This window comes from Hyperolius riggenbachi, chromosome 1 (genome assembly GCF_040937935.1).
Source record: "Hyperolius riggenbachi isolate aHypRig1 chromosome 1, aHypRig1.pri, whole genome shotgun sequence".
NCBI lineage: Eukaryota > Metazoa > Chordata > Amphibia > Anura > Hyperoliidae > Hyperolius > Hyperolius riggenbachi.
In genome coordinates this window covers 386,021,585-386,044,257 of record NC_090646.1, presented here as the reverse complement: position 1 = coordinate 386,044,257, position 22,673 = coordinate 386,021,585, and the positions used below count along the sequence as shown (strand labels likewise).

At 42.3% G+C, this 22,673-nt stretch overlaps 1 protein-coding gene across 8 annotated transcripts in view; it reads left to right on the top strand.

Annotated features, from left to right (window-relative positions):
• The window catches only part of MLLT3 (MLLT3 super elongation complex subunit), a 371,915-nt gene that overhangs the window by 211,423 nt on the left and 137,819 nt on the right, over window positions 1-22,673 (top strand). For all 8 annotated transcript variants that reach the window (XM_068234412.1, XM_068234413.1, XM_068234411.1 and 5 more), the window contains one exon: window positions 9,228-9,371. In XM_068234412.1, coding sequence (XP_068090513.1) covers window positions 9,228-9,371 — 144 coding nt within the window. The remainder of the gene's footprint in view (window positions 1-9,227; window positions 9,372-22,673) is intronic.

Genomic DNA, 22,673 nt, shown 5'->3' with positions numbered 1-22,673 from the left:
ATAATCTTGCACAGATCGTCAAGGCAACACCATGCGCAATGAGTGATGTACAAACATACTGCTTTACTATATTAGAGCGTGCATATCAAACAAAGGTTAAGAGTAATGAAGGGGTAGTGCATGAGCAAGCACCTATTGGTGGAAAAGGTAAATGACCCCACAATGTGCTTTTCCAACGTTCAGTTCTCAATGAAGTTTCCTTTGGTGTGTGTACAAGGCTTAACCTAAAGCTGAGTTGAGAAAAATGTTAAAATATGTATACATACATAATGTAAAAGATCTTCAGACACCGCATGGCCCCTGATCATGCCTGACCTCCCCTTTGTGCTGCTGCTATTGCCACCATTCTTTGCTCGCGTGGTAGCTCAAGGGTGCATGCTCTGTCCACTGTGCACAGTGGTGTGTAGCAGCCATCGCCAGGAGCATCCATGCGCGATACCAAATGTTCCACGAGCTGTGCATTCCCAGGATGATCTTGGCTGTTCTGCACAACCATTTGGGAGACATTATACACCATCAAAGTATGCATATTTTTTTTTATTATCAGAGATCATTTTGCCACAATGTATACATTTTCAATACATTCCAGCAGGGAATCCATTGAAAATTGATCAAACTGAAGCACTTCACTGTTCAATGAAGTGCAACAACATGGCAGGTTCAAGAACATTTGGGAAATAGTGATCACAACATGATAACGTTTGATCTGGTGACTGATAGGCCACGGGGCAGCGGGACCACTAAAACTATGAATTTTAGAAAAGCAAAGTTCAATCAAATTAGGCAGGCACTAAGTTTGGTGAACTGGGATAATGTACTACAAGGGGAGGACACTGAAGGGAAATGGCAAGCTTTTAAACTTATTCTCAATCAATATTGTAGTATGTATATCCCATATGGAAACAAAATGTCTAGGAATAAAAAAAGGCCTCTATGGATGAATAGAAAGGTTAGGGATAAAATGAAGAGAAAAAGGAATGCCTATAAGGTCCTGAAACAGGAGGGGACCGAGGCTGCACTAAGCAATTATAAGGAGTGCAATAAAAATTGTAAAAAAGAAATTAGACTGGCAAAGATCGAAGCTGAAAATCAAATCGCTAGGGATATCAATTCTAACCGAAAAAAGTTTTACAAGTACATCAACTCTAAAAAAAGAAAGGTTGACTGTATAGGAATCCTAAAGGATGAGGGTGGGAACTCAATGATGGATGACCAAGGTAAGGCAGAGTTATTAAATGCTTTCTTTGCTTCTGTCTTCACAAAGGAAACAGCACTGTTGCAAATTACAGAGGCAGAAGAGTCTCAATCTTCTAACTGTAATATTAAATACTTAACGCAGGAAGAAGTAAAGGCAAGACTAAATAAATTAAAAATAGACAAGGCACCTGGCCCGGATGGCATGCATCCTCGGGTCCTAAGAGAATTAAGTTCAGTTATAGCTAAGCCCCTTTATCTTATCTTTTGTGACTCTCTTGCAACTGGCAGAGTCCCAGTGGATTGGTGTACAGCCCACGTTTTCCCATTATTTAAGAAGGGCAAAAAATCTGATCCAGGAAATTATAGACCTGTAAGCTTACCATCAGTTGTATGCAAACTATTTGAGGGGTTACTAAGAGATACTATACATGACTTCATAGTAGAAAATAATCTTATTTCTCAGCAACTAACTAACATGCTCAGCTTTTATGAGGTAGTGAATGCTAATATGGATATTGGGAATGCTGTAGATGTGATATACTTGGACTTTGCAAAGGCCTTCGACACTGTTCCCCACAGAAGTCTGGTGCAAAAGTTGAGGATGCAAGGACTGGGGAAGAGTTTGTGTGCCTGGATAGGGAACTGGCTAATGGACAGAAAACAAAGAGTTGTGGTCAATGGATCTTACTCAAAATGGGAGACTGTTAGCAGTGGGGTCCCACAGGGGTCTGTACTGGGTCCAGTGCTCTTCAAATTATTTATTAATGACCTAGTAGATGCAGTAGTGAGCAATGTTGCTATTTTTGCAGATGATACAAAATTGTGCATCATCAACTCTCAGGAAGATAGTGTCATATTGCAACAGGATCTGGATAGGATGGCTATATGGGCACATACATGGCAGATGAAGTTCAATGTTGACAAATGTAAAGTCATGCATTTTGGTAGTACCAATGGTGTAGCACCATACAAAATAAATGGGATACAGTTGGGGACATCAAACTTGGAGAAGGACTTAGGAGTACTCATTGACAACAAGTTAAATAATCGTACTCAATGCCAAGCCGCTGCAGCTAAAGCGAACAAAATTTTGGGATGCATTTAAAAGGGAAATAAAAACTCAAGATGCTAGCATAATATTGCCCCTGTTTAACTCTCTAGTAAGGCCACATCTGGAATATGGAATTCAGTTCTGGGCATCACATTACAAAAAAGATATTGCAGTTTTAGAGCAGGTGCAGAGACGAGCTACAAAATTGATACGTGGGATGGAAGGTCTCGCTTACCAAGTAAGGTTCGATAAAATGGGTTTATTTAGTCTAGAGAAAAGACGCCTTAGAGGAGATCTAATTAACATGTATAAATACATCAGAGGGCAATATAATAGCTTGGCGGATGAGCTTTTTGTCCCTAGGCCTTCTCAAAGGACTAGAGGACATGATCTGCGCATGGAGCAAAAAAGTTTTAGCCATTTATTTAGGAAAGGGTTCCTTACAGTAAGAGTGATTAAGATGTGGAATGCATTGCCACAGGAAGTCGTTATGGCAAACTCTATACCTGCATTTAAAGGGGGCTTAGATGCTTTCCTTGCGTTGAAAGACATCCATGGCTACAATTACTAGGTTATGCCTAATGATGTTGATCTAGGGATTTTATCTGATTGCCATCTGGAGTCAGGAAGGAATTTTTCCCTTTTGGGGCTAATTGGACCATGCCTTGTGGGTTTTTTTTCGCCTTCCTCTGGATCAACAGGGGTATGTGGGGGACGGGCTGGAGATGTACTTTGTACTGGTTGAACTCGATGGACGTATGTCTTTTTTCAACCAAAATAACTATGTAACTATGGTCCCATTTCCAGTTGTGAAATTCTTCTCTGTTTCCACACATGCAAATGTTTTCTTTTTTTTTTTACATAACTTATGCAGATCCCCATGGCCATGCATAGCACAGTTAAAGTAGATCCAATGCAGATACATCAGCAGTACAGCGTCCGATTAGGAAATGGACACAACGCCTTTGCTGAAACAGGCTCTATGGCCTATTGATCAGCTGCTCCGCTCCAATCAACCAAAATTTTTAATCTTGTTGGATTAATACTTTCAATTGAGTTTTGGTCAAAATCTATAAAAAAAAATTGATCAATCAGATATTTTGGGGCAATATTCTCCCAGTCGTTGAATTGAATCTGCAAGGAACGGGAAAATCAGTGTGTGCATGGGTATCTTTTGTCTTCTATCTATTTTGGTCTACAGTTGCTGCAAGGCCTCATTGGAAATACACAGATTTTAATTTCTCAGCCGTTAAGGGATATAGGTACTGAATTGTAATGAAAGGAAAGACCTGCTCACTTTCCCTGTGCCCTCTAGTGGATTAAAGTTTTAGGGTGAGGTCACATATGCTAGAATCTTCTGCAGAGCTCTAGAGGGGAGCCTAGCTGTTTGCTGAATCACTACATAAGGATCACTACATAAGTGATGTGAGTATATTTTGCCTCTTTAAAACTAAGTATTTGCGATAACTCAACTTTAAGTGAGCAGCTGTGGATTCCCAATGATGCATAATTCCCAAATATGCAAATCATCTTTTTATACCCACTGAAGATATGCTCACATACAGAACTGCTAATGTATAGTGAGTCTATACCTTATACATTGTACAAAGCTACATCAACCCAATATGCATACAGCCTGTTTCAGACTATATTGTCCTAATCAGCGCAAGGCATGGATTGATATAACTCTAAAGGATGTGGTCTTGGACCTTTGGTTTTAAGAAGGCAACTTATACTCAGCATTGCTTTTAATTCAGAGGGCTTTACGGTCTCTTTTAACCCTTCTTGCTATCTGGCTATTCTGCTCCACAAATGGTGTGATGGTACAAAACTCTTGCAGCAATACAACTCTTTGACTACTTCTAATATCCTCACACTGCAGTTTTTGAAATATATGGAATTAGAGGAGCTGTTATGCTGGGTACACACGATACATTTTTCCACTCGATTTTCCACCCGATCGGTTTTTCCGCTTGATTCTGCGCTCGATTTTCTTATCTTTTTCCATTCACTTCTTTGAGAAATCGAGCGCAGAACCGATCGGAAGGAATATTTGCCATCTCGGGAATTACCTATCGAATCCCTCTATCGAGCGGAAAAACCTATCGCGTGTACCCAGCATTAGAGCAAATGCAGATGCAGGTTTTTACGACTCAGTAATGGCAAAGGTTCTATTTTTTGCTTGACTGGTTTGCTGTAACTTCATATTACTTATAATTACTGTTTGTTGGTTGAGAGATGAGATTTATTTATACCAGTGCCAACCTTAATGCTAGGTACACAGGATACAATTTTCTGGCAGATTTTCCGATCCATTTTCCGTTAACTTCTATGGAAATTGATCGGAAAATTGATTGAAATTCAGATCGGACATGTTGGAAAAAATAGATCTGGCAGGTAAATCTGCCAGAAAATTGTATTGTGTGTACCTAGTATAAAGCTTTGAAAAACAAACTTTACGTAGTTCAGATTCCTGGAAAGTGCTTTTTGCATCATTCTTTTTTTTTCCCCTTCTAGAAATGTTCTTTTTTTTTTTTTTTTTTTTTTTACTTAGCACACCCTTGTTGATTGTAACCTGACTGATTTTAATGAAGGCTTGGTAGCAACGCTCCTTATGTTGGGTAACATTTGCATCATAGTTTGAAATTTAGAAATTTTAAGTACAGTTATATTTTTCAACTCTGTACGTGTTAGTAATGGAATGAGTATAAGTATATGAATTATAAGTCAGTGTTTATAAGGGAATTTGCAGTGTTAAAATTATTTTCAATTTACATAATTCAGTGCTCTAACATACAGGAGTAATTTTTTTTACACCCGAAAAAGGTCTTTTATTTGTCATAATAGAAAGTTATGCACTTATACATACTAGATTTCCTTTCACATAATGTTACATAGTGGTAATTGTACCATATTCAATATATTACAGATTTAACACATAACCACAGTAATCCTAATATTTTACATATTGATCTCATTTTATTAAACGTTCAGTTTATCCAGCCTGTCTAATATACAGTGGGTTGCAAAAGTATGCAGCCCCCTTGAAGTTTTCCACATTTTGTCATATTACTGCCACAAACATGAATCAATTTTATTGGAATTCCAAATAAAAGACCAACACAAAGTGGTGTACACATGAGAAGTGGAACGAAAATCATACATGATTCCAAACATTTTGTACAAATAAATAACTGCAAAGTGGTGTGTGCATAATTATTCGGCCCCCTTTGATCTGAGTGCAGTCAGTTGCCTATAGACATTGCCTGATGAGTGCTAATGACTAAATAAAGTGCACCTGCCTGTAATCTAATGTCAGTACAAATACAGCTGCTCTGTGAGGACCTCAGAGGTTGTCTAAGAGAATATTGGGGGCAACAACACCGTGAAGTCCAAAAAACACACAAGACATGTCCAAGACAGGTCAGGGATCAAGTTATTGAGAAATTTAAAGCAGGCTTAGGCTACAAAAAGATTTCCAAAGCCTTGAACATCCCAAGGAGCACTGTTCAAGCGATCATTCAGAAATGGAAGGAGTATGGCACAACTGTAAACCTACCAAGACAAGGCCATCCACCTAAATTCACAGGCCGAACAAGGAGAGCGCTGATCAGAAATGCAGTCAAGAGGCCCATGGTGACTCTGGACGAGCTGCAGAGATCTACAGCTCAGCTGGGAGACTCTGTCCATAGGACAACTATTAGTCATGCACTGTACAAAGTTGGCCTTTATGGAAGAGTGGCAAGAAGAAAGGCATTGTTAACAGAAAGCATAAGAAGTCCCGTTTGCAGTTTGCCACCAGCCATGTGGGGGACACAGCAACCATGTGGAAGAAGGTGCTCTGGTCAGATGGGACCAAAATGGAACTTTTTGGCCAAAATGCAAACCGCTATGTGTGGCAGAAAACTAACACTGCACATCACTCTGAACACACCATCCCCACTGTAAAATATGGTGGTGGCAGCATCATGCTTGGGGGGTGCATCTCTTCAGCAGGGACAGGGAAGCTGGTCAGAGTTGATGGGAAGATGGATGGAGCCAAATACAGGGCAAACGTGGAAGAAAACCTCTTGGAAACTGAAAAAAACTTGAGACTGGAGCGGAGGTTCACCTTCCAGCAGGACACCCTAAACATAAAGCCAGGGCAACAATGGAATGGTTTAAAACAAAACAAAACATATCTATGTGTTAGAATGGCCCAGTCAAAGTCCAGATCTAAATCCAATCGAGAATCTGTGGGAAGATCTGAAAACTGCTGTTCACAGACGCTGTCCATCTAATCTGACTGAGCTGGAGCTGTTTTGCAAAGAAGAATGGGCAAGGATTTCAGTCTCTAGATGTGCAAAGCTGGTAGAGACATACCCTAAAAGACTGGCAGCTGTAATTGCAGCAAAAGGTGGTTCTACAAAGTATTGACTCAGGGGGCCGAATAATTACACACACCCCACTTTGCAGTTATTGATTTGTAAAAAATGTTTGGAATGATGTATGATTTTCGATCCACTTCTCACATGTACACCACTTTGTATTGGTCTTTCACGTGGAATTCCAATAAAATGTATGCATGTTTGTGGCAGTAATGTGACAAAATGTGGAAAACTTCAAGGGGGCCGAATACTTTTGCAACCCACTGTAGAAGTAATACACTACAGGTGACCTTATTATCAGAATCTGATTTATGCGTCAAGTTGCACCCGGAATTATTTATGGTACACACAGCATACGTTAAAGGATAACTGAAGTAAGAGAGATATGGAGGCGTCCCCATTTTATTTCTTTATAAGCAATACCAGTTGCCTGGCAGATCAGGTGTTTCTGACATTATTGTCAGATCTGACAAGATTGGCTGCATGCTTCTTCCTGGTGTTATTCAGACACTACTGCGGCCAAATAGACCAGCAGGGCTGCCAGGCAACTGGTATTGTTTAAAAGGAAATAAATATGGCAGCCACCATATCACTCGCAATACATTGTCCTTTAATAGAGCAGTTGACAGACATTAAGAACAGGCATTTAGACACTACAGATATACAGAGCAGGTCTAGACAAGTCAGATACAGCAATGCAACGCACACCTGGGAGGTAGGTATGGAAAGCTAAAGGATTTTGCAGGGGAGGTGACTGAGTTCAGGACAGACTGGGGGAAGAAGGAGTTCCTGTGTCTGATGGTTTTGGTGGGGATGGTTCTGAAGTGGCAGCCTGAAGGGAGAAGGTTGAAGTAGCACCTGTTGGGATGGGTGAGGTAGTTCAGTATCTTGCTTGCCCTGGTCCTCAATCTGGAGTTGTGTATGAGGTCCGGTGACGACAGGGATGACCTGATGAGCCACAGTATGACTCTTTTAAGTTTGAACCTGTTGGAAGAGTGACAAGAGCTGCAAAATATAAAACATTTTTTTGTAGAATGGGGAGTTGGAATCCCACATGTGCATGTTATTACTGTTCTTTATCTTTTGGGCTCAGAGAAATTGTAATCTTTAATAAAAAATGTATCTATTAGGCAGGGGCCACACTTATTTTAAAACGTGAGCAATTTGCAATGTTATGAAATCACGATCACCGCACTTCTAATGTATTTTGATGGCATCACAATTTTATGCGTTCATGTGGCGAGTTGCGGTTTGTGATTTTTCTGTATTCTAAATTCGGGGTAGCAGGTCTGCATTTTTCATGAGTGATTCGTGTTTCAATGGAAGTCAGTGGCAACACATAAGTACAAGTTTTTTGCACCATTTTGACATTAATTCGATACATTTTCATGTAAATTAACTTAACCACTTTTGCCACCACTACAGTACATCTACGTTCTCTGTGACTTTATCAAATCCAGGAGGAGGTAGATATATGATTTGCCCTTGCAGAACAGCTGTACACGATTAAGCGCTATCCCAGGTGCTCTCGGGTACAGTACTAATTGGTGAAAGGGAACATATTCCCTTCAAGCCAATTAACACACACACACACACACACACACACACACACACACACACACACACACACACACACACACACACACACACACACACGAACCATCACTGCAGTAGCCAACTGCAGTGATTCTTCATCTCTCCTCCTCCGTGGCCAGATCGCTAAAATAAAGCATAAAGCAGCTGCAAGCAGCCTGTCTCACCTCACCTGGTTCCTGCCACCATCCTGTAGCTGGAGCTTCTGTTCACAGCTCTGCAATCAGCCCAGCCATGCCGAATATCTGGATGATATCATGAAGCCGGGAGCGGCATCCACATTGGGGCCTGAGGACATCTGAAATGGGTTATAATTACTTGGGAACATCTGAGTAACTGGAGGGATCTAATAATGGGGGCACATCTGGTTACCTTGGGGGGGGGGGGCATAACCTAATACTGGGGACACATCTGGCTATAATGGGGGGCCTAATCATGGGGGCATATCTGGCTATAATGGGGAACACATCTGGCTATAGTGAGGGGTGCTAATCCTGAGGGCGCATCTGTCTATACTGGGAGGTGGCAAATACAGGGGACACATCTGGCTATACTGGGGGGGGGGACTGATATTGGGGACACATCTGGCTATATGGGGGAACATAACTGGAGGCATGGTTTTATTTAGCACTTTTTATTTTTAAGCTGGAATTGGTAAAAACTGAGAAGTAATGCATTTTTTTCATTGTTTTCCTCTTTTTCCCATTTTCTCAAAACAAAATTTTTCTTGGGACAAAATACCCACCAATAAAAGTAGTTTGTCTTGAAAAAAACGATAAATCGATCATTTAGGTGTCGTGAGTAGGGATACATTTATGGCTGATTAAATAGGGACATAGCTAAAACGTTAAAACTGCTCTGGTCCATAAGGGGAAAACAAGGTCGGGATGTGAAGTGGTTAATTAGCATGCATGGAAAAATCGCAAACTGAAAATTTGCATACAAACTCTCACAAATCAACTATCGATCATGTTTATTTGCTTATTTGTCATTCAATCCAGACTGTTTCTATCCTACAGGAAGAACCTAAGAAAGTGCGATTTGACTATGACCTGTTTCTGCACCTTGAAGGTCATCCGCCTGTAAACCACCTACGCTGTGAAAAACTCACCTTCAACAACCCCACGGAGGAGTTTAGGAGGAAGTTACTAAAGGCTGGAGGGGTGAGATGTCTAGTGATGTCTTAAACACAGAGTATGGCGTATAAACTTAGCTTATTACTACAGTCTTGAATTCTGCTTTAGAGACATTAATTTAATGTGTTTGGTAGTAGTAAATGTTTTAATATCTTTGTTTTCCTTTTTTGAGTTGTAAGTAGTAAATAAAGATAAAGTGCTATTTTGTTATCTTCATTGGAAAATATTTTCCGTAATTGTGGTCATGGGGATATGTGCAGAAGGATAGGGGAAATCCAGGGGCGTAACAATAGGCCCTGCAGTGCCTGCGCCCGCGGGGGGGGGGGGGGCGGCCCCCCCGCTGGGGCCCGCTCAGGGCCGTTTTTTGGGGGCTGGAGGGGTGGCAGCATGAGGGGAAAGCCTTGCCCACAGTCGGCGGGGAGAGGGGTAGTTCCCCCCCTCTCCCTCACCTCGGGGCTCTCCCCTCTGCGCTCCCCTCCAGCTAGTTAACGTGTGTGGGCAGCGGGCAGCAGCGGCGTCAGAATACATACCTTCTTCCTTGCGTTCCATTGCCGCCTTCTCGCTCTAGCGGCTGACGTCACTTCCGCTTCCGGAAGTGATGTCAGCCGCTAGAGCGAGAAGTCGGCGATGGAACGCAAGGAAGAGGGTATGTATCCTGACGCCGCTGCTGCCCGCTGCCCACACACGTTAACTAGCTGGAGGGGAGCGCAGAGGGGAGAGCCCCGAGGTGAGGGAGAGGGGGGGAACTACCCCTCTCCCCGCCAACTGTGGGCAAGGCTTTCCCCTCATGCTGCCACCCCTCCAGCCCCCAAAAACCGGCCACGAGCCTGGGGCCCGCTCTGAAATTTTGCAGGGGGGCCCGGTGGGGCTTAGTTACGCCCCTGGGGAAATCTCACCTACAGGAACACGCACAAACATAAGATACGTTTCTTAGATAACAGAGGGTGAGAAACTTGTGTCATGCTCTTCTTTTACTTTGCCAGTGGAGTCACTGATGGTGACATTACTTTACACTTCCTTTCACGATAACAGGTGTCCCCAAGGCAGGAATAGGAAATGCACAGTGATTGTTTGGACAGGGGAAGGATTAACCATTAACTTATTGAGGGTTGTGTGCAGAGTGTTAAAGAACAAGTGACACTCATGCTAAATAAAAAACACATACCGTATATACTCGCATACAAGACAAATTTTTGACCCCCCAAAAGTGGGTCAAAAGTTGGGGGGTCGGCTTGTATGCGAGTCATGTGGTCTGCAGACCCCCCGCCCCCCCACGGCCGCTGCTTTTACCTTAGCCGACGCTGCTTCTTCTATTCCCCTCTCTTGCTCCGTAATTCACAGCAGCGCTGCACGGCTGCTGTCTGTGATGAGGCAGGAAGCGTAGAGAGAGAGCGGTTCCCATAGTAACGGCGATACACATCGCCGCTACAGGAAGCCACGCTCTCTACTGCTTCCTGCCTCATCACAGACAGCAGCCGTGAAGAGTGCTGTCTGTCAGTCGGGTGGCACTACTTAGCCATACTGGGGCGCTATACAGGGCACTACCTAGCTATACTGGGGCACTATACTAGCTATACTGGGCACTATACTAGCTATACTGGGCCACTTTACTAGCTATACTGGGCGCTATACTGGGGCACTATGCTAGCTATACTGGGGCACTATGCTAGCTATACTGGGGCACTACCTACCTATACTGGGGCACTACCTAGCTATACTGGGGCACTATACTAGCTATACTGGGCACTTTACTAGCTATACTGGGCTCTATACTAGCTAAACTGGGGCACTACCTACCCATACTGGGCACTATACTAGCTATACTGGGCACTTTACTAGCTATACTGGGACACACTAGGGGAATAAGGCAGCCAGCACTTCCTACCCCCGGCTTAAATGGGGGTCAATCATTTTTGACTTTTTTATATAGGTAAAAGTGGGGGGGGGGGTCGGCTTATACGTGAGTATATACAGTATATAAGTAGATAAATACTAGTTCTACTCATGTAACAGATGTATTGCACTTTCCACATTATAATTCCTGTGAATTTTATAAAGGAAAAGCAGAGAATCCTATTCTAGTCAGTTTCCATCTTGGTTACCTTTGACCTCCTGACATTTCCTCCCTCACTCTTTTTTTTTTATCTCCTCTTGCTAATTGTGTAATTGTTACCCGCCCACCTCCCAGGGTCTTTGAGACACTCCCACTGAGGTCTGTACTAGGAAGTGCACTGTCTTATGTCATTAGAAGGAGGGAGAAATAAAGGGAAGAGGAGGAATATATTGTAGATAAAAAGATCCCCCAACATGCAACTGTTTGGCAATGGCAATTAAAGGGCCAGTGTTCCAAAGGTATAACTCCAAAAGGTGATAACTCTAAACCATAACAGCAGAAAAAGTTTTGAATGCAGGATTAGCATCTTTATCACACTCAGACCAGTTGCTGTTGTAATTTGATTTTTATGGTGACAATCCTGATTTAATTGTGCAGACATGTGAATAGAAGACTGGGGTGCTTGGTGGGGAGTTTAAACAAGGTATATATGCTCCAGCCTAATACTAGTTGTAGAGAAGCAATGTAGATCTTTCTGTAGGAATGGACATGACAGATACTATGGGTCTGATCCAATTCACATTTTCTTCCAAGTTTTCTCCTAGGTGATATTTCACATCTTATCAATAAAATGTCTTTTAAAGAGAACCCGAGGTGTGTTTAAAGAATGTTATCTGCATACAGAGGCTGGATCTGCCTATACAGCCCAGCCTCTGTTGCTGTCCCAAACCCCACTAAGGTCCCTCTGCACTCTGCAATCCCTCATAAATCACAGCCGTGCTGTGAGGCTGTGTTTACATCTGTAGTGTCAGTCTCAGCTGCTCCCCCGCCTCCTGCATAGCTCCGGTCCCTGCCCCTGTCCCTTCCCTCCAATCAGCAGGGAGGGAAGGGATGCAGGCGGGGACCGGAGTTCTGCAGGAGGCGGGGAGAGCAGCAGACTGACACTATAGAGATAAACACAGCCAGCTCTGACAAGCTGTTTGTCAGCAGCGTGGCTGTGATTTATGAGGGATTGCAGAGTGCAGGGGGACCTTAGGGGGGTTTGGGATAGCAACAGAGGCTGGGCTGTATAGGCAGATCCAGCCTCTGTATGCAGATAATATTCTTCAAACCCACCTCGGGTTCTCTTTAAGTCGCCAGCGAGCAAGAAAATAATTTTGATACTACTTGTTCACATACTTTTTGGTACTTTTTCAGTTGAAGAGTGCTAAAAAGTTATTTTAAACAAAAGCAGAAAATAATCTCCTAGAAGAATACTGGTCTTTAGAAGGAAACTTAGGACAAACATTCATTGACTAAGGACCAAAGGGGTCCAATGTACTTTTTCTTTTACATTTTCTCCCAGGAGATTTTTTTTTCTTTTGTTTAAAATAACTTTTTAACACTCTGTCACTAAAAAAGTATCTAAGTGTGTGTAAAAGTACTATCAATATTATTTTCTTGCTTGCTGGTGACTTAAAAGACATTTTATTGATAAGATGTGAAGTATCACCTAGGAGAAAACTTGGAAGAAAAAGTGCATTGGACCCATTTGGTCCTTAGTCATGGAACGTTTTGTCCTGAGAGATAATTTTCATCTTCTCATTACAATATATTTTGAGCACCTTGCAATTGAAAAAAATTGCCAAAAAGTAAGTGAAGAAGAACTTAACATTATTTTTATTTTTATTTTTTTTTTTTTTTTTTTGCTTGCTGGCGGCTTAAATGGCTTTTCATTGACAAGGTGGGAAAATATCACGTAGGAGAAAACGTTAATTGCATATGGGCTCAGAACCCTTATTCAATTCACATATTATCCTAGGCTATATACTCATACCTTATCATTGAAATGCATTTTAAAAGACAACTGAAGTGAGAAGGAGGCTGTCAAACTTATTTCCTTTTAAATGGTAGTTGCCTGGCATCCCTGCTGATGTATTTGGTTGCAGAATTGTCTGAAATACACCATAAACAAGCATGCAGCTAATCTTGTCAGATGTGACAATATTGCCAGAAACACCTGATCTGCTTCATGCTTGTTCAGGGTATATGGCTAAAAGTATTAGAAGCAGAGGATCAGCAGGATAGCCAGGCAACTGGTAATAAGGTAATAAATATGTCAGCATTCACATCTTTCTTACGTCAGTTGTCCTTTAACCACTTGAGGACCGCCCCCAGCCGATGGGCGGCGGCAAAGTCCGGGCCCAAACGACCGCAATACGCCCATCGGCGGGGGCGGCTGCGGGAGTGGCTATGCGGTGATCGCGTCATTCGTGACGCGATCAGCCGCCGGGGACTGGCTCCGCCCACCGCTCGTAGTAACCCGCCGGCCGTTCGGAAGCGCCGGCGGGTTACTAGCACCCGGATCGCCGCTGCACATATGTATAATAGGCTTTGTAATGTATACAAAGCCTATTATACTGGCTGCCTCCTGCCCTGGTGGTCCCAGTATCCGAGGGACCACCAGGGCAGGCTGCAGCCACCCTAGTCTGCACCCAAGCACACTGATTCCCCCCCCCGGCCCCCTGATCGCCCACAGCACCCCTCAGACCCCCCCCTGCCCACCCCCCAGACCACTGTTTGCACCCAGTCACCCCCCTAATCACCCATCAATCACTCCCTGTCACTATCTGTCAACGCTATTTTTTTTTTATCCCCCCCTGCCCACTGCCCCCTCCTGATCACCCCCCACCCCTCAGATTCTCCCCAGACCCCCCCCCCCGTGTACTATATGCATCTATCCCCCCTGATCACCTGTCAATCACCTGTCAATCACCCGTCAATCACCCCCTGTCACTGCCACCCATCAATCAGCCCCTAACCTGCCCCTTGCGGGCAATCTGATCACCCCCCCACACCAATAGATCGCCCGCAGATCCGACATCAGATCACCTCCCAAATCCATTGTTTACATCTATTCTCTCCTCTAAACACCCACTAATTACCCATCAATCACCCATCAATCACCCCCTATCACCACCTGTCACTGTTACCCATCAGATTAGACCCTAATCTACCCCTTGCGGGCACCCAATCACCCGCCCACACGCTCAGATTGCCCTCAGACCCCCCCTTATCAATTCGCCAGTGCAATATTTACATCTGTTATTCCCTGTAATAACCCACTGATCACCTGTCAATCACCTATCAATCACCCCCTGTCACTGCCACCCATCAATCACCCCCTGTCACTGCCACCCATCAATCAGCCCCTAACCTGCCCCTTGCGGGCAATCTGATCACCCACCCACACCAATAGATCGCCCGCAGATCCGACATCAGATCACCTCCCAAGTGCAGTGTATACATCTCTTCTCTCCTCTAAACACCCACTAATTACCCATCAATCACCCCCTATCACCACCTGTCACTGTTACCCATCAGATTAGACCCTAATCTGCCCCTTGCGGGCACCCAATCACCCGCCCACACGCTCAGATTGCCCTCAGACCCCCCCTTATCAATTCGCCAGTGCAATATTTACATCTGTTATTCCCTGTAATAACCCACTGATCACCTGTCAATCACCTATCAATCACCCCCTGTCACTGCCACCCATCAATCACCCCCTGTCACTGCCACCCATCAATCACCCCCTGTCACTGCCACCCATCAATCAGCCCCTAACCTGCCCCTTGCGGGCAATCTGATCACCCACCCACACCAATAGATCGCCCGCAGATCCGACATCAGATCACCTCCCAAGTGCAGTGTTTACATCTCTTCTCTCCTCTAAACACCCACTAATTACCCATCAATCACCCCCTATCACCACCTGTCATGGTTACCCATCAGATTAGACCCTAATCTGCCCCTTGCGGGCACCCAATCACCCGCCCACACCTCAGAACGTCCTCAGACCCCAGCCCTGATCACCTGCATTGCTTGCATCTATTTCCCCCCTCTAATCACACCTTGAGACACCCATCAATCACCTCCTGTCACCCCCTAGCACATCTACCCATCAGATCAGGCCCTAATTTGCCCTGTGTGGGCTCCTGATCACTCGGCCAAACCCTCAGATCCCCCTCAGACCCCCTTCCGATCACCTCCCCAGTGCATTGATTGCATCTATTTTCCCCTCTAACCGCCCCCTGAGACACCCATCAATCATCTCCTGTCACCCCCCTAGCACTCCTATCCATCAGATCAGGCCCAAAACATCCTGTCATCTAAGAGGCCACCCTGCTTATGAAAGGTTCCACAAAATTTGCCCCCTCATAGACCACCTGTCATCAAAATTTGCTGATGCTTATACCCCTGAACAGTCATTTTGAGAAATTTGGTTTCCAGACTACTCACAGTTTTGGGCCCGTAAAATGTCAGGGCAGTATAGGAACCCCACAAGTGACCCCATTTTAGAAAGAAGACACCCCAAGGTATTCTGTTAGGTGTATGATGAGTTCATAGAAGATTTTATTTTTTGTCAAAAGTTAGCGGAAATTGGATTTTTATTGTTTTTTTCACAAAGTGTCATTTTTCACTAACTTGTGACAAAAAATAAAATCTTCTATGAACTCACCATACCCCTAACGGAATACCTTGGGGTGTCTTCTTTCTAAAATGGGGTCACTTGTGGGGTTCCTATACTGCCCTGGCATTTTAGGGGCCCTAAACCGTGAGGAGTAGTCTAGATAACAAATGCCTCAAAATGACCTGTGAATAGGACGTTGGGCCCCTTAGCGCACCTAGGCTGCAAAAAAGTGTCACACGTGGTATCGCCATACTCAGGAGAAGTAGTATAATGTGTTTTGTGGTGTATTTTTACACATACCCATGCTGGGTGGGCGAAATCTCTCTGTAAATGGACAATTGTGTGTAAAAAAAATCAAAAATGTGTCATTTACAGAGATATTTCTCCCACCCAGCATGGTTATATGTAAAAATACACCACAAAACACATTATACTACTTCTTCTTAATACGGCGATACCACATGTGTGACACTTTTTTGCAGCCTAACTGTGCTAAGGGGCCCAAAGTCCAATGAGTACCTTTAGGATTTCACAGGTCATTTTGAGACATTTGGGTTCAAGACTACTCCTCACGGTTTAGGGCCCCTAAAATGCCAGGGCAGTATAGGAACCCCACAAGTGACCCCATTTTAGAAAGAAGACACCCAAGGTATTCTGTTAGGTGTATGATGAGTTCATAGAAGATTTTATTTTTTGTCACAAGTTAGCGGAAATTGATATGTATTGTTTTTTTTTCACAAAGTGTCATTTTCCGCTAACTTGTGACAAAAAAAAAAATCTTCTATGAACTCACCATACTCCTAACAGAATACCTTGGGGTGTCTTCTTTCTAAAATGGGGTCACTTGTGGGGTTCCTATACTGCCCTGGCATTTTAGGGGCCCTAAACCGTGAGCAGTAGTCTAGAATCCAAATGCCTCAAAATGACCTGTGAATAGGATGTTAGGCCCCTTAGCGCACCTAGGTTGCAAAAAAGTGTCACACATGTGGTATCGCCGTACTCAGAAGAAGTAGTATATTGTGTTTTGGGGTGTATTTTTACACATACCCATGCTGGGTGGGAGAAATCTCTCTGTAAATGGACAATTGTGTGTAAAAAAAATCAAACAATTGTCATTTACAGAGATATTTCTCCCACCCAGCATGGGTATGTGTAAAAATACACCCCAAAACACATTATACTACTTCTCCTGAGTACGGCGGTACCACATGTGTGGCACTTTTTTGCACCCTAAGTGCGCTAAGAGGCCCAAAGTCCAATGAGTACCTTTAGGATTTCACAGGTCATTTTGCGACATTTGGTTTCAAGACTACTCCTCACGGTTTAGGGCCCCTAAAATGCCAGGGCAGTATAGGAACCCCACAAATGACCCCATTTTAGAAAGAAGACACCCCAAGGTATTCCGTTAGGAGTATGGTGAGTTCATAGAAGATTTTATTTTTTGTCACAAGTTAGCGGAAAATGACACTTTGTGAAAAAAAACAATTAAAATCAATTTCCGCTAACTTGTGACAAAAAAAAAAAATCTTCTATGAACTCACCATCCTCCTAACGGAATACCTTGGCGTGTCTTCTTTCTAAAATGGGGTAATTTGTGGGGTTCCTATACTGTCCTGGCATTTTAGGGGCCCTAAACCGTGAGGAGTAGTCTTGAAACGAAATTTCTCAAAATGACCTGTGAAATCCTAAAGGTACTCATTGAACTTTGGGCCCCTTAGCGCAGTTAGGGTGCAAAAAAGTGCCACACATGTGGTATCGCCGTACTCAGGAGAAGTAGTATAATGTGTTTTGGGGTGTATTTTTACACATACCCATGCTGAGTGGGAGAAATATCTCTATAAATAGACAATTGTGTGTAAAAAAAATTAAACAATTGTCATTTACGGAGATATTTCTCCCACCCAGCGTGGGTATGTGTAAAAATACACCCCAAAACACATTATACTACTTCTCCTGAGTACGGCAATACCACATGTGTGGCACTTTTTTGCAGCCTAACTGCGCTAAGGGGCCAAAAGTCCAATGAGCATCTTTAGGCTTTACAGGGGTGCTTACAATTAGGCACCCCCCAAAATGCCAGGACAGTGAACACACCCCACAAATGACCCCATTTTGGAAAGTAGACACTTCAAGGTATTCAGAGAGGAGCATAGTGAGTCTGTGGCAGATTTCATTTTTTTTTGTCGCAAGTTAGAAGAAATGGAAACTTTTTTTTTTTCTTTTTTTTGTCACAAAGTGTCATTTTCCGCTAACTTGTGACAAAAAATAAAATCTTCTATGAACTCACCATGCCTCTCACTGAATACTTTGGGATGTCTTCTTTCCAAAATGGGGTCATTTGGGGGGTATTTGTACTATCCTGGAATTTTAGCCCCTCATGAAACCTGACAGGTGCGCAGAAAAGTCAGAGATGCTTGAAAATGGGAAAATTCACTTTTTGCACCATAGTTTGTAAACGCTATAACTTTTACCCAAACCAATAAATATACACTGAATGGGTTTTTTTTTATCAAAGACATGTAGCAGAATAACTTTTGCTCTCAAATGTATAGGAAATTTTACTTTATTTGAAAAATGTCAGCACAGCAAGTTAAAAAAGTCATTTTTTTGCCAAAATTCATGTCTTTTTTGATGAATATAATAAAAACTAAAACTCGCAGCAGCAATCAAATAGCAGCAAAATAAAGCTGTATTAGTGACAAGAAAAGGAGGTAAAATTCATTTAGGTGGTAGGTTGTATGACCAAGCAATAAACCGTGAAAGCTGCAGTGGTCTGAATGGAGAAAAAGGCTCTGGTCCTTAAGGGGCGAAAAGACTGTGGTCCTGAAGTGGTTAAGCCACCAGCCAGATAGAAAATAAATAGAATCATTTTGACTGTACTTGTTCACTTAATTGTTGGTACTTTTTCAATTACAGAGTACTAAAAAATTATTTTAAACAGAAGCTGAACACTTATCTCCTTGGAGAAAGAGTGAATTGAATAAGGGCCTGTATGATAAAAGAGAAGTAGGGGGGTAGTGGGAGGGATGATCTCTATTAAGGCTCATATCGGCGGTAACAAAGGACGGATCGTTACGCTTTCTGCAGGTGTGTAAGTCTCCGCACGATGATTGCTACAGATCTGTCGTGTCGGTCAGGTCTCTGGCCCAAGCACAAACTGTTTTATATAGACAAACGGCAATTAGAATGGTGTGATTTCATGTAATCAACAAAATATATACATTTATTAAACAAGTACAAATATCTTCTATGAATGTTTTCCTGAGCTGAGGAGAATATAGGACTAGGTTAATGTAATTCGTGAACATTTACAATTTATAGAAGACTTAAAGCATAAGATTTTCTCTGAGTAACTGTGTAGCAAACAGCAGGCTACATGCTGTCATGAACCCTAGCTGTGCTTTCAAAGATAACCTGCTGTGAGACAATATGGAGGCTGCCATTGCTAACTTCCTTCTACAAGTGCTATTTTCCTGGCTATAATCCATAGGAAATCACTGAGCTGGAACAAGTGTATACAACTGCAAAGCCGGAGGAAAGTAAGACTGTAGCATGATCACCATATTGGTTCCAGATGAGTGATTTAGAAGGCATTCTAGGCACAGGATCAGCATTACAGCTGGAAAAGTAGGATCTTTTGGAAGGTGGTCAGTGTCAGGCCTCATATTTCTGTCCTACCAGAATCTACCTTGATAAAGACCTTGGAGTGTGGCTGTGAATGGGTGGATTGCAAACCAATATGCCAAGAATCTTTGTATATTTCTTAATGTGGTTTTGAACTCAGAACTTTCTCTCTATTCTAATAAATTAGCTACAGCATAAAAACCTTTATGGGGGAAAAAAATCTTCATTACAATGTATGAAAATCCTAAAAAAAACAAAACCCCGACGTTTAAACTTGGATTAACCTCCCAGGGAACACAGTGTTAAGCCTCACTATTTATGTATGAGGAGAGAGCTGTGGCTGGATCTCCAGGCAGAGTTTCTCTACAGTCCATTCACAGCTACTGATAAGGTAGGTTGATCTGGCTGTACAAACAAAGAAACACACAGCAGTAGATTTTTTTTTCAGAAACATGTGGAATAAGACTTTTCATTGTGTGCTGTGCAAGAGTTCACATCCACATCCACTTTAAATTAGAGTGACCAGACGTCCCGGATTGCCCGGGATGCGTCCCGGATTCGGGGTCCACTGTCCCAGGCAGCATGAGGTCCCTTTCAGCAGCGGGACGTCCCGGCCTCGGGACTCTGGTCACTGTATCCTCATGAACTGGCAGCGGCGTCTATAGACGCCGCAATATAGGCTTCAAATGCTGTTCTCTCTTTTTCTTTCTGCCTCTCCTGTTTCCTTTTTCTTGCTTCTTTTTTAGATCTGCGTCGCTGTCTGCGTCGTCTTCGCCTAAAAAAAAAAAAAAAAAAGATATAAGCTGAGTGTCTGCTGTTTGTAAAGGGACAGGTGAGCAAACACAAGACTTTTTTTTTTTTTTCTCTTTTTTCACGGAGACTGTCCAAAACAAAGTACACCGCCATCCTCTGCATTTTCCATCAGTCTTTTAGGTTAATGTTTCTCCGCAAAGGAAATGAGCTGCTACGTGCTGGACATAATGGGTCACCTTATTATGAGTGCTGATGAAACTGAGCATTTAAATGAAAGGAAAGATTCATTGAACCATATTAAGGGACTCTGGGATTCAATGAGAAATTGGCCTGGTGCAAATCATGTGCAGGGCAATAACATTTAGTTGAAGACAGTACATGGAACTCATACCTGTTCTTTCTTATTGCACATCGTAGTTATATAGTTGAGTTGAAAAAAATATATTTGTCAGTTGAGTTAAACCAGATACATCATGCGCTATATAATATTTTCTCTACCTTTGTATTTGCCATTCTTATGACAAGAAATACTTATGTTGCCTGTTGCTTATCAATGTAAATTAAAAAAATAAATAAATGATTTGTGCAGATGGGATATGTTCAGCTTGGCTCTGCATGATCTTTATAAATATGCTTTTAAAGACCAGTTTTAACAGGGTGAAAAACACTTAACCTAGTTTTCTTTTGCATTTGAAAAATGAATTTACATTCATGGATCAGCACAGTGATAAAAGGCATATTTATGATGTATACCTACCCCCAATAAAAATGCAAGTTTATGATTTGTTAAAAAAAAATGCAAGTTTAGCATGGAAGAATAGTCTGGTTGTTTAATAGTAATTCAGAACAGGATGAAGGTATAAATGCAATGCAAGTGATCAGCTTGAAAATATTACAGATAATAGGTGGGTTAAATTGATAGTAATAGGTAGGACAAAGATGTGAAATATTTAGTGCAGTCAGACAATAGCTATACCTGCCTTAGCATGCAGTCTTGTGGCAGTCTATCCTATTAAGCATTTATGTTTCAAATAGTTAAGTAGGATTTTTACTGACAGTTTAAAGTGTTGAAATTAGACTAAAGTCAAATAGAGAATGCAGTCCAACATACAGAGACGTCATAGTAGTAAAAGTGTTTTGGGCTGCCAGGCAACTACCTCTAAAAAGGGCACAGGGAATTTTAGGCGCAGGGTGAAACCAAAAGACAGCTCTCCCTGCTCTAGCTAATCTTATTGTGGTGTTTTTTTTGTTTGTTTGTTTTTTTGTTTTGTTTTTAATTATTTCCCATCTGACTGCTTAATTGTTTTGTCTCCAATGTAATTCAGGCTCCAGCTATTGCTAGCAGGAGAATTAAATCCTTTTTTTTGTCATTTGCGCCCAAATTATTCAGGCGGCACCAAAATTACCTGTCTCGTAACCTTCAGACTTTCAGGTGAAAATATTTGTGCTAATGTGGAACATAGCCATACTAGCCGATGTGTTTATTACTTTCTGATCACTACTAGGGTGATCAGTTTAATTATTAGTTGCTGTGAGTGTTTTTCCAATTTCTTTGTCATTCACAATTGTTAAGCCTTGATTTTTTGGCATGTAGGTATAATATAGAGCTCAAAAGTTAAACATCTGGGAGCCAAGATGGTGAAAAATGAAAGTGTGTTTTTTTGTTGTTGTTTTTGTTTTTTTTTGTTTTTTGTATTGCTGCATAAGAACCCGCCACAGCAAGATGCCAATTTCTTGTACTAATAGAAGCCAGATGTATGTTGGAAATTATGCACACCTCACCCAAAGTGTAATGTGGCCACACCGTGAAAGGTTTACTTTACATATATTTTATAATATTGCTAATTGTGTCTAATGGTCCCTTCAGTTAAATGTATCAATGCCTTTTTATGTTGCGGACACACTTTCATGGTTTAATGGCTAGTCTGTTTTTCTGAACTAGTCAGAAATATGTTTTCACAGCAGATTAACAGAAATTGTCATGTAACAGGTGGCCAGTGTAATTTAAGTTGCTTCAAAGTTCTCAGATAGTGAAAGTATTGGCACTTGAAAGCACTTGCCTGGAGGGAAGTTAAGCACTGTCCATCTCTCTGTTCCTGTCAATCTTTGTGTGCAGCTTGCCCTGAGAAATTCATGGAAAAGGGGAAAGGAAATAATACCATGTACCTCATTTTAGTATTTTGTTTGAATTACATTAAATTCTTATCAAAGAAATAAAACTGGCTTGTAATGGCTAAAAAGTGAAACCTTCTTTGATTGGGCCAAATTCACATAATGTTTTAGAGGCTGTTAAAGCGGATCTGAGCTCAGAACTTCCTCTGTGCTCTACAGGGGTGTTGCTAGGATCCTAAGAGATCCGGTGCACTGTTGGGCACTCCAGCCGTAAAATGGGTGTGGCCACACACCAGAATTAGGGTGTGGTTGTGGGTGGAGCCAAATTTACATA